This window comes from Pygoscelis adeliae, unplaced genomic scaffold (genome assembly GCF_000699105.1).
Source record: "Pygoscelis adeliae isolate BGI_AS28 unplaced genomic scaffold, ASM69910v1 Scaffold554, whole genome shotgun sequence".
NCBI lineage: Eukaryota > Metazoa > Chordata > Aves > Sphenisciformes > Spheniscidae > Pygoscelis > Pygoscelis adeliae.
This window is the reverse complement of record NW_008824667.1, coordinates 180,986-191,684: the sequence shown is the minus strand read 5'-3', so window position 1 is coordinate 191,684 and position 10,699 is coordinate 180,986. Positions and strand designations below refer to the sequence as shown.

At 49.9% G+C, this 10,699-nt stretch overlaps 2 protein-coding genes across 4 annotated transcripts; one reads left to right on the top strand and one right to left on the bottom strand.

Moving 5' to 3' along the window:
• Positions 1 to 63: 63 nt before the first annotated feature.
• Positions 64 to 4,120, top strand: CEP19 (centrosomal protein 19kDa). Of its 3 annotated transcripts, XM_009322875.1 has the most exons (4): positions 64 to 293; positions 405 to 557; positions 2,622 to 2,816; positions 3,120 to 4,120. In XM_009322875.1, the coding sequence occupies exons 3-4, from the start codon at positions 2,627 to 2,629 to the stop codon at positions 3,479 to 3,481; spliced, it is 552 nt and encodes a 183-aa protein (XP_009321150.1). In that variant the 5' UTR covers positions 64 to 293; positions 405 to 557; positions 2,622 to 2,626; the 3' UTR covers positions 3,482 to 4,120. The 3 variants fall into 3 exon arrangements, with proteins under 3 accessions (XP_009321150.1, XP_009321148.1, XP_009321149.1); XM_009322873.1 differs by having other exon boundaries at positions 64 to 557; XM_009322874.1 differs by having other exon boundaries at positions 64 to 557; positions 2,618 to 2,816.
• Positions 4,121 to 8,162: 4,042 nt separating this feature from the next.
• NRROS (negative regulator of reactive oxygen species) lies at positions 8,163 to 10,481 on the bottom strand. The gene is made up of 2 exons (XM_009322872.1): positions 10,368 to 10,481; positions 8,163 to 10,130 (listed from the first exon to the last, which is right to left on the bottom strand). The coding sequence occupies exons 1-2, from the start codon at positions 10,473 to 10,475 to the stop codon at positions 8,163 to 8,165; spliced, it is 2,076 nt and encodes a 691-aa protein (XP_009321147.1). The 5' UTR covers positions 10,476 to 10,481.
• Between the last annotated feature and the right edge of the window lie 218 nt (positions 10,482 to 10,699).

Below are 10,699 nucleotides of genomic sequence, written 5' to 3'. Positions count from 1 at the left end.
GAAACGCTTTCCTGCCCGGTCTCGCCGCCGTCTGAGGTGAGAGGAAGGGGCGAGAGGCGGGAAGGACGAACCCGATCCTGCCCTGCTTCCCTTCTGCCTCAGCGTTTAGGCTTCGACCGCGCACGACCCCGAGGGTTTGCTCGCCTGGCGGAAACAAGCGGTAGAAAAGCGGCTTTTTAAAGGCAAAAGTAGTTCTGCTGCAGCACAGAAGTTGGCCGGGGGGGAAAAAAAAACCAAACACCTGTCTGTGTTTCAGAGCTACTGAAACCAGCGTTCCGTGCCTGGCAGCGAAGGTCTCTGCTTGCATTACCTGATGATACGAAACCCCCTTCCCTTCTTTTACGTGGATCCAAATGGCTTCTTATGTCTGTATTTCTCGTCTAAGTATTTCTTTGCTATTTCAGAGATGGCGGCCCACTCTCGCGATTGTCGGTGACCCTTCAAAAAGCCATTTCAGTTCAGTTTGAAGCATCATTTCTCATTTTAAGATAGTGAAAGTGGCTCTTAAGAGACTTCTGCTTTCCTCCCCGACTTGTAGAACTATTTAAAAGCAAAAGGTATAGCAGCTCTAGTTAATTTTCAGTATTGAGAACATTATTGCAAATTTGAACTCTTTCCTACATGGTTTTTAACAAAGAAGGAAGACTTTTCAACTCAGCTTCACAGTAGCTTTCAAGATTAATGCAATTTTTCTTGGTTGGAGACATACGTTAACTTTTTGGGTATAATTTCTTACCTTGCCTTACTGCAGTCTCTAGTGTAGTCAGAGGAGGAAGCAACCTTCATGTTTGGCATATTTTCACTTATTTAAAACCAAAAGTAAGGTGATGCATGCACTCAGTGTACACTAAGCTGGGAAAGAGGATCTGCAGCAGATTTGGATCTGTAAGTTTCCTCTAATATTTCAGCTGACTCGAAAAGGGGAGGGAGCCAAGAGCAGGGCTGATGCTGAGGAGTTCTCGAGCATTTTGGGTACAGACAAATGCAGTAAGGCAGAAAAAGAGAAGTTGTCGCTGTCAGTCAGACTGACGTTCCCCCTCTCCTGTTGCAAGACAAAATGCTTCAGAGAAGAGTAAAAAGGATAATTATGGATTAACTTCCTAACCTCATTCAAGTATCAGCGCGTTGGTCAGCTACTACATGAGAGTTTAGTAGTCCTTACTTTAAAATTAAATTCTCGTGCGGATGGTATGTTCGTGCTATCTGTATAAATGCAGCCATATGTTTAGTGAGTCAAGTCAGCCCTTCCTCCCCACCCACCCTCTTTCTCCACCTTTTAAGTATGGCAAAAGTTCCCGGTTCCTCCGCACACACACGCAGCAGCTCAGCATTTGCAAATCTTAAGACATTCTTGACCTTCATGAACGTTTTATAGCTTAAGCTCTACCAGTAGGAATGTGCTGTGTAAAAAGCATTTCCATTTGTCACTTGTAAATTCTCAGCTTTTCAGTTTCATTGATGTTGTATTTTAGTTTGAGAAGGAGTAAACAGTTGAATGTCATCTCCGGTCTTTAAAATTAGTTCATATTTTCGTTGTCTCCTAATAAGGGGTTTAATTACTATTGTCCTTCATTTCTGAATCTCTTCTCTCTCCTTATCCCATCTGTCATCAGTTACAGATATGTTGCTATATTGAGGTGACTCTGAAACTGTAAGAAAGCTTTACAAAAACTGACTGGGTACCCCTCCTCTTAAAATGTAAAAGAAAAAAAAAAGAAAGGGAATTCCAGTGTTACATACGTCAACATTATGGATGCAAGATTCTCCCTTACTATATGAAATAAGGAATACAATATCCCCAGGCTTGTGACAGAAACAGAGACAAAGGAAATTTGAATCATATTAATCAATTTGTATCTTTTCAAAGGAAATACGTATAATAGACAAATGTGTATAATAGAATTCTGTCTTTATTGCATCTCTTGCAACATTGATATTTAATTTTGTAGGAACTCTTTCAGGGGGGTACCAAGATGTTTCAAATTTTTGTTTTAGGTGCATTTTTCTGAAAATTTTTTTGAAATATGCTCAAATAAGCTTACAGCAGAAATTTATTGTTATGTCTTTACTGAAAAATCAGATTCTCCCTGAAGTCACACCTGGAGCTTTCATATGAACTATTAGGCAATACAAAGTTAAAAGCATGGTGGTTAGGGCAGGAAAGGGCTTGGTAGGTAAGCAATTCCTAGCTCTCCAGAGCAATGGATATTGCAATAGATGGTGTTTGTGAAGAAACTGTAATACATTGATTTACTATTTAATGACACTTTTCACTTTAAAAAAAATGAATAAATGTAAAAAACATCTTTTAGGTATCATTTGACTGTGCAGCACTTTACTTAGCTGGTAAACCAAAATGTTAACTTATGTGTGATACGTAATCCCAGTTCAAAGCCCGAGTAGTGACACAGGTGTAAACCAGGAGTTGGGAGTCACTCTGCTTCCTGGCACCCGGCTCACAGAGCATGCAGGGACGTGTTCAACTTCCACTGAAGTGAGAGACTTACACCATGGCTGCATGTTTTTGCTGAACTTGGGTCACTCTAACCCTGATAAAAAGAACAGCAATGAGAGACACTCACGCTTTCTTTCCCTTTTTTCTTTTCCTGTTTTTGAGTGAGCTTTGATGTTGCTGAGGACAGCTCTGATAAAGCTGACCACACTTGAGCCAGCAGCAAGAACTGTAATGACTTACATTGCAAAGAAGTGCGGCATCTGCTTTCAGCCTCCATCCATTATCCTGATCTACAGAGAAGACAACAAGGATAAGACTCGCCAGCGCATCATGCCTGTCAGAAATTTCTCCAAGTTCTCAGGTGCGGAGCATTTACTTGTAGCATTCCCCAAGTCCTCTCCAGACACAGTGAGAGGAACAGATAGTTGGTAACAGCATTTTTAGTAACCGCTGGGTAGCTTCTCACCACCACGCAGGGAGTGCAAAGAGGGGTTGTTTTGGGGTAATGCTGCCTCCCCTGAGGAGCTCAGGGCTACATCTTAACCTGAGTAGTGGCCCTGCTAAGTCTGGAGGTCTTCGCTTGTGAGGGTTTGGGAGAAGAGGATCTGTTTATGGGAAGAGATTTGCTTGCAGCTGTAAGTCCTCACGGCGGCTTTCTCTTTAGACTGCGGCTTGGCTGCTGAGCAGCTGAAGAATAACCCTCGGCACAAGGCTTACCTAGAAGGAGTCTCACTGCATCAGCTAAAGAAGCTGTACAGTTTGCTGAAAGGTCATCTGGGAGGAGAGAGCCTGGCTGAGAGCTTGGAAAAGTTTCGGCAGGAAGAGGCCATTGACCCAGAAGAGGATATGAACAAACTAGATGACAAGGAGCTAGCCAAAAGGAAGAGCATCATGGATGAGCTCTTTGAAAAGAACAGGAAGAAGAAGGACGACCCAGATTTCATCTACGACATTGAGGTTGAGTTTCCACAGGATGAGCAGCTGGAGTCCTGTGGCTGGGACATGGAGTCAGGTGAAGAAATCTGATTCTGGACAAAGATGTCTCGGATGGGCAGTTCAGAGACAAATCTCACAGTCCTAACAGAGAGAATGATGTCGGCATACGTATTCTGCTGCATCATTTTCAGTTCATGCCATTGATGCACATTACAGTAGGTCTTGGGTTCTCCATAGCCAAGGTGCTACAGGTTTAAGTGAACTTTAAGAAGCCAGACTCAATGAAATGGAAATTGAGCAGCCAAACTTATTGGGTGTTTTTAGTCTTCTCCTAGTCTTTTTCCTATTTAATAATTTTAAATTATTTAATCTTTTGTTTGTTTACATTTCAGTCAGCTTTGGCCGAAAACCTCACCAGCTTGCCTTGCTGTGATTTCTGTTCAGCTTTGTCTGAAAATTAAGTGTTAAATATTTATGTCTTGAAAGCAATCCTAAAGCTTTATTGTATGCATATGCTATTTATTATTACTTGTTGGAATGTTAAATATGTATTTGTCTTTCTGGATAAATCAACATTGCATTGAGAGTATTACTCTCACATTTCCTGAGTGATGCTTAGATCTCCAGCTTCAGCTTACACAAATATAAATCCTTATGTTTAAGAAACGGAATATCTAGAAAGTAAGTTAGTCTTGAAAGTACTTTTGAAAATACAGTGATTTCAAGCTGATGAAGTGAGGTGTTTTGCTTCCTTGTACTACTAAATGATGCTGAGTTCTGGGAAAATGTGCTTAAACTATCAAAAAAAAAGTAGTGTGGTAGAAACTCACAAAGGCAGGGGGTGGTTTTAAGAGTAAAACAAAACCTTTACCCCTGCTGCCTCATCAGACTACAGTTCCCAGCTCACTGTAACTAGTGCTATGGGAAAACCTGTTATGACAAGTAAAGCTACAGCAAAAGGTCCTCCACGTAGTGTTTTGATGGCCACTGAGAAATTCATCTCTGCAAACGAGCATTTTACTTATCCCACTGAAGTTTTTAATCCCACTGTCTACCTCAGCTGGTTTGTACTAGCCAAATCCTGCTCTCTTGTAAGAATTGGAAGACTAAGTTTAGGATTCTTCAGAAAATTATGCGACTCCAGAAGCTTCCCAGGTTTTGGCTTTCTGAATCTGGGTGACTTGTGAATGGGATGGGCCTTCATCCCGAGTTGAGTGGCCTCAACAAATTCATGCCTGAGGTAACTAAGAGGAGTTGCAAAGTGCCTCCGAGACCAATTTATTTCCTGTCTTCCTTCTTGCAACCACAAATGAATTAAAATCCATCAATTTTATCAATAAGACATCATATATCATAGTGCAGAAGCTGGGGTTTGGAAGAGCTTTCCTCCTACACACTGAAATGACAGCCAGTTCTGTGAAAAATCTGAAATGAGTGTCAGATTAATTAAACCACTGTAGTTTGTCATCACTGGAGAAGATGAGCGAGCTTATGTTTGTCCAAGGGAGTCTTCAGTTCAGAAGAGAAATGGAAGCCAATGCTTCATTTGCCAAAAATTTAAAAAAAAATAAAGCCTGACTCAGCTCTTCCACCCACAGAGGGGTGCCTAGATCTCCGGCACAGGCCTTTCTTTGTTTCCAGCCAAAACTTGCAACATAACAGCATATAAAGATCTCCCACTTGGGTGAGAGGGGATCCATGGGGACCTCTCCTCCACACCCAGCCTGCCCCAGGGTCAGGCCAGCCTGCACCCAACTTTGTCTTGGCTGGCACGCCCCTCCTCAGGCATGGCCGAATGAGGTCTACATGAGGTCTAATGAGTGCTGAGTTGAGGGTGGTAATCACCTCCCTGGATCGTGAGGTTCCTGCCGGCCTGTTCCTCCAGCCCATCCTGGTCCTTCAGGATGGCAGGCCTACCCAGTATCAACTGGTCCTCCCAATTTGGACTCGTCTTGACATGAAGGCACTCCACGGCCTCTTCCATATCATGGACAAAGACATCAAACGGGACAGATCCCAGATCAGACTCCTGGTGTCTTCTCACCAGCCTCCTGGTAGAGCACGTCCTACTAACTGCTACCCTGTGTGCTTGATCATTCAACTGATTTTTTGGTTGTCCACCCATCCAGACCATGACATCCTCACTTGGATGTAAGAACATTGTGGGACACAGTATTGAAAGCCTTGCTGAAGTTGAGGTGAATGGTACCCACTGCTCTCCCCTTGCCTACAAATCCGGCCATTTCATCGTGAGAGGCAAGCAGGTTGGTCAGGCATGACTTACCCTTGGTCAATCCACACTGATTGCTCCCAGCCACCCTCTTCTTCTAGAAATGTGCTCCAGGAAAGCACATTCCATGGTTCTCCCAACATGAGGGTGACCATCCTGTTGCTCCCCAGGACATCCGTTACTGAAGACGGGTGAGACATTTGCCTTTCTCCAGTCACTGAGGACCTCCCCTGATTGCCATGACCTTGCAAAGATGATGAACAGCAGCTTTGTAAGGACATCAACTATTCTAAAAGTGGAAGCTCACCTTGTTGCCCTGACATCCCTTGCAGGTCCCAGCTCTGGGTGAGCCTCGGCTTTCCCAGCACTGTGCCCCCGTGCCCAGGCAAAGCTGCTAACCCCTCCTGTGATGGAGGAGTGTTGAGTATCCCCCACATCGGCTCAATACGAGCAACAATGCCCATGATTTATCCATGCCCCAGACAGTGCCAGGCACCCGGGTTCCTACCTACGTGCACGCCCACGGCTGCGCCCCACTTCCCCCTGCCAAACGGAGAGGAAGCAGTGGCCACAGTGGTGGAGGAAGCGCACACATCCACCCTCCAAGGCCGGACCTGGCACCCACAGCAGGGGGAAATAGCCTCAGGGAGTGGGGTCCTCACAGGGGCACCCTGCCAGCGGAGAGACACTGAAATAGGTTGAGGGATTCTCCAGCTGGGGCCTGATTTGGTTTTGGCTATTTTGGTCTAAAACAGGGCCAGAAAGCAGCCAGACAGCAGCCATTTTCTGAGACAGATTTGACAGCTGGGTTTCCAAAGCCTTGTCAGCGCTCAGCCCCAGTGGTGCTGCTGGCTGGTCCAGCATGGTCCAACCTACACCGTTTTTTCCAGCCTGGCATAGCAATCAGCCATGCAAGGCTCACCAATGAACCCCCCAGCACTTGCCGCAGCTCCGTTTTGGCCCCCGACTGTGCCGCAGCCCATCCTTACCTGATGGCTGCCTGCACATTGAGGCAGCAGCATCTCCAAAAACAGGCAGGGATGCACCACTCCATCTCCGAGCCTGCCTCCCCATGCGCTGGCTCCATGCTCAGCGGTTGCTTCACTGCTGCAGATGCACTGGGTGATGTCTGGGCTGCGGCTGACCCTGGTCCTCCATCCCCATGCCTGTGCTGGGGAGGATGCTGCCCTGATGGGCCTGCTGCCTGTACCTGCCTGTGCTTCCCGCCCCAGCATCACTCCTGGCCCCATGCCAGCCTCGGGCATCTCCCTCCACCACCTCCCAGGACAATCCCAGTGTAAGGTGGAGTCACACGGGGCTGGCTGGCTGGCGGGGCTCGATCCCCCAGCACACCCCACATCACCCTGCCGAGCTCATCTGAGTCCAGGCAACGACAAGCCCCCATCATGCCCATGCTGGCACCGCCACTTGCTTCCCCACACCCCATGTTCCCATTAAACTCAGACAAGCGTTTCACTGGAGACATCCCGACGGCGCCGCAGGAATAAAGCTGCTCTGGTTCTCAGCAGGGCTTTTGAGTTAGCACAAACCACCATCACTTCTCATTTCCGCCCACAGTAACACTCCGAGGAACAAAGCAGCACTTCCCCAGGTAGCACGCTGCTGGCACGGGAGAGCTGGTACGGGAGAGCTGGTACGTGCTGCAACTGGGGCTGACTGGAGGAAAACCCCCTACGCTGCCAGAGCCAACAGCCCACAAGAGCAGGGCTTGTACAACAAGGAAGAAGGCTTTCTCTTATTTTATCTCCTTTGCAGCTGTTTAATCCAGCAGTTGCTAGAGGAAAAGAAATTGATGATAAAATATTACCGCTGATATAATTTATTCTCATGTCTTTTAGTCAATATTTTACATCATTGCAACTTGGGCTATTTTTAATGGACTCTTCTAGCCAGGATCACACCTTAACCAAGCAAAGACACCCCAAAAAAGTGTTTTTCAGCCCTGCTGACAACGCCTGTCTTACCGGCACACGCACACGGGTGCACGCCCAGGGCTGCCTGCGAGTTTGCTGGTGCCGACAAGAGTGGTGCAGGAAGCTGCAGCCACAGAGACCCTTCTCCACAGCACCCAGGTGATGCTTGCTCCAGCCCAGGGCAATTCATGGAGGCTAGTTGCAGAGCTGGAGGATGTTTTGCAGCAGAGAGTTGGCTACAGGGGTGAATAAATAAAAGGAACTGCCCGAATAGGGGCAAAAAACCAGCCCTGGGGTGCAACTGTCCATGCCCCGTAGGCCAAGAGGTGTTCAGTGTCACGTCTGCTTGGCTCTCACCAACATCAGTTGGAGGTTTCTGCTGAAGATGTGTCCCTTGAGGATGCCCAGCACGGCCCCAGGCTCCATCACTGGCCATGGCTCCACACCCTTTGGGCATTCATAGCAGGAACAGCAGCTCTCCCAGCACCCCCTGATCCTCCAATACAGCAACTCCCCATCTCACCCACTTTGGAGGGATTATCACCTGTGATCCTGACAGCCCACTCGCATTCACCATTCCCGAGCCCTTCCTCCTCCCCCTCAGCCATCAGTAAGGGCTGGACACCCCACACTGGCTTTTCACCATTTTCAGCAGCTTTTGCTTGAGCATGAGGAATACGACAGCGAAGGCCACCAGGAGTGTCAGGCAGGTGGGCAGAGCCAGCACCAGGTAGAGGAGCGCCAGGTCAGCCGTTTGCCTGCAGCAGCTCCACAGGACAGGCTCAGGCAGCGCCCTGGGGCTCAGCGTGTGGGAGGCATAGCTGCAGGTCACCTCCTGCCCATCAGGGACGCGCAACCCCTCAACCCGCTGCAGGGCGTCCCACCAGCTCAGCGTGCAGCAGTTGTAGGGGTTTCGGCTGAGGTAGACCTCCCGCAGGCTATTCCCCAGCGGTGTCCACGTGACATCTGGTGGGAGAGCCGGGAAGCAGTTGTCCCGCAGGTCCAGGCTGCGCAGTTTCAGGACACGCAGCGAGGTGGGGAAGGTGGTCAAGGAGTTCCCCGACAGGTCCAAGTGCATGAGGCTGTTAAAGGCAGAGAAGTCCACAGCGGTGGAAGAGAGGCTGGTGTTCCTCAGAGACAACACCTGCAGTGTCAGAGCAAGGTCCTGCAGCCACTCCAGGTCCCCAGACAGTGCCTGATGGTTGTCGGAGAGGTCCAAATGCATCAGTGACGTCCCCTGGAAGGGTTGGCCACCCAGTCCCCGCAGACCACAGCCAGCCAAGAAGAGATGAGTCAAGGTCTCAACACCCCTGATGTCCACGCAGGGGGGACTCTCCACCTCACCTGCAACAGCTGGCTGGGGACAGAGGTCGACCCGGTTGCGGCTGAGGTCCACAGTAGCGATCTTCCTGGCATAGGTGAAAACCCAAGGAGGAAGTGCCCGCAGCCTGTTGGTGCTGAGGTTGAAGAGCTGCAGGTTGGGCAGGATGTCCCTGGTGCCCACCTCCACCCCCAGCTCTGCCAGCCGGTTCTGGCTGAGGTCCAGCTCCATCAGCATGGCTAAGGGGTCCCCCTCCGACAGGTGAAACATCTCCAGGCAGTTCTGGTTGAGCTTCAGGTGGGTCAGGGAGGGCATCTGGGCCAGGAAGCCCTCTGGCAGGTACCAGACCTGGTTCTGGCTCATGTCCAGGAGGCGCAGGGAGGAGAGGTTGCTGTGGCAGATCTCATCCCAGAGGCTGACCGTCGTGATGTTGGTGGAGTTGCCATCAATGAGCAGGAACTGCACTGTGACATCCGCCAGGGACGTGCCGTTGGGGAGGCGCTGGTAGAAGCTCATCTCGTTGTCCTTCAGCAGCAAGGAGTGTAGCTTGCTCTGCCGGGGCAACACGGGGAAGAAGAGGAGGCGGTTATGGGACAGGTCCAGCACCTCCAGCTGAAAGAAGTCATCACTTTCCAGGGCCAGAAACCACTCGATGATGTTGTTGCTGACGTTTAGCACCCTGAGCTGGGTCAGGCCAAACTCCACTACGCACGGGAGGTAGTTGTAAGCTACGTTGAGCCTCTGCAGCTTCTGCAGCCCTTCGAAAGCTTGGTCAATCTCAAAGATGTAGTTCTTCTCCAGGTTCAGCTCCAACAGCTGTGACAGGTTCGTGAAGACGGACGAGTCCAGCCTCATGATGATGTTCCTGGCCACAGACAAGGACTCCAAGGAAGACAGGTTCCAGACCAAAACCGACACCATGTCCTCAGTGAGGTGGTTTCCAGCTAGATCCAGTGTCCTCAAGGCTGGCAGAGCAGAAAGAGCAGCTGCTGTCAGTGAGTAGTTGGTGAAGAGGAGGTTGTCTGCCAAGGAGAGCATGTGGAGGCCTTGGCTGCTGAGGAAGGTGCCAGGCTCAATGAGCTCCAGCCGGTTCTTGGTCAAGCTGAGACACCGCAGCTGGTGGTACGAGAGCAGAGAGGCATTGCCCAGAACCTGGATAGTGTTGTCATCAAGCAACAGCTCTTCGGTATCGCCTCGAAGATTTCCTGGGACAGAGCTCAGCCATCTCCCAGTGCAGTCCGTAGTGCTCTGCACCTGAAGCAAGAAGTGGATACGTAACGCGGCTCTGAGAGGTGGGAGATGGGGGGAGATGAGGAGGGAGAAGTTTGGGGAGCAGAGAAAGGATGGAGGAGGTGGCTCTATGATTAGAGCCTCGGCACCCCAGTCCACTCTTTAGCTGAGCCAGTAGCTGGGAGGGGGAAGGTCTGGAGATGCTGAGGCAGGGCAGGACCAAGCAGACAGAAGGGTGAGGGTTTGCAAGAGAGGACTTACGAGCTCGCAGCTGCCAGGAGATATTGCCCAGGCTGCAACCGCCCCGCTTCCCCATCCCACTGCCAGGAGGACCAGAAGCAGGGAGAGACCAGGGGGCGGGGCCTCCATCTCAGTGGCAGCACTCCTGCGGAGATGGAGCAGAGGTGAGAAGGTCAAAAGCTGCAGACTGCTCATCCTGAAAGGCCTAGGTTTTCCCAGGGAGCCCATCATGGCAGCAGTGATCCTTGTGCACAGCTGGCCTCCTGCCCATGGCTGCTGCCTGCAGGCAGGCGCACAGCTCCCGTCGTTGCCCCCAGGAGCACCCAGAGGTGATGGGCTCCCAACACGCCATA

Coding starts and splice junctions, on each gene's coding strand:
- CEP19 (XM_009322875.1), top strand. CDS start 2,627: ATGTTGCTGAGGACAGCTCTGATAAAGCTGACCACACTTGAGCCAGCA. Junction 2,817..3,119: donor AAATTTCTCCAAGTTCTCAG/GTGCGGAGCATT, acceptor CTTTCTCTTTAG/ACTGCGGCTTGGCTGCTGAG.
- NRROS (XM_009322872.1), bottom strand. CDS start 10,475: ATGGAGGCCCCGCCCCCTGGTCTCTCCCTGCTTCTGGTCCTCCTGGCA. Junction 10,131..10,367: donor CTCCTGGCAGCTGCGAGCTC/GTAAGTCCTCTC, acceptor TTCTTGCTTCAG/GTGCAGAGCACTACGGACTG.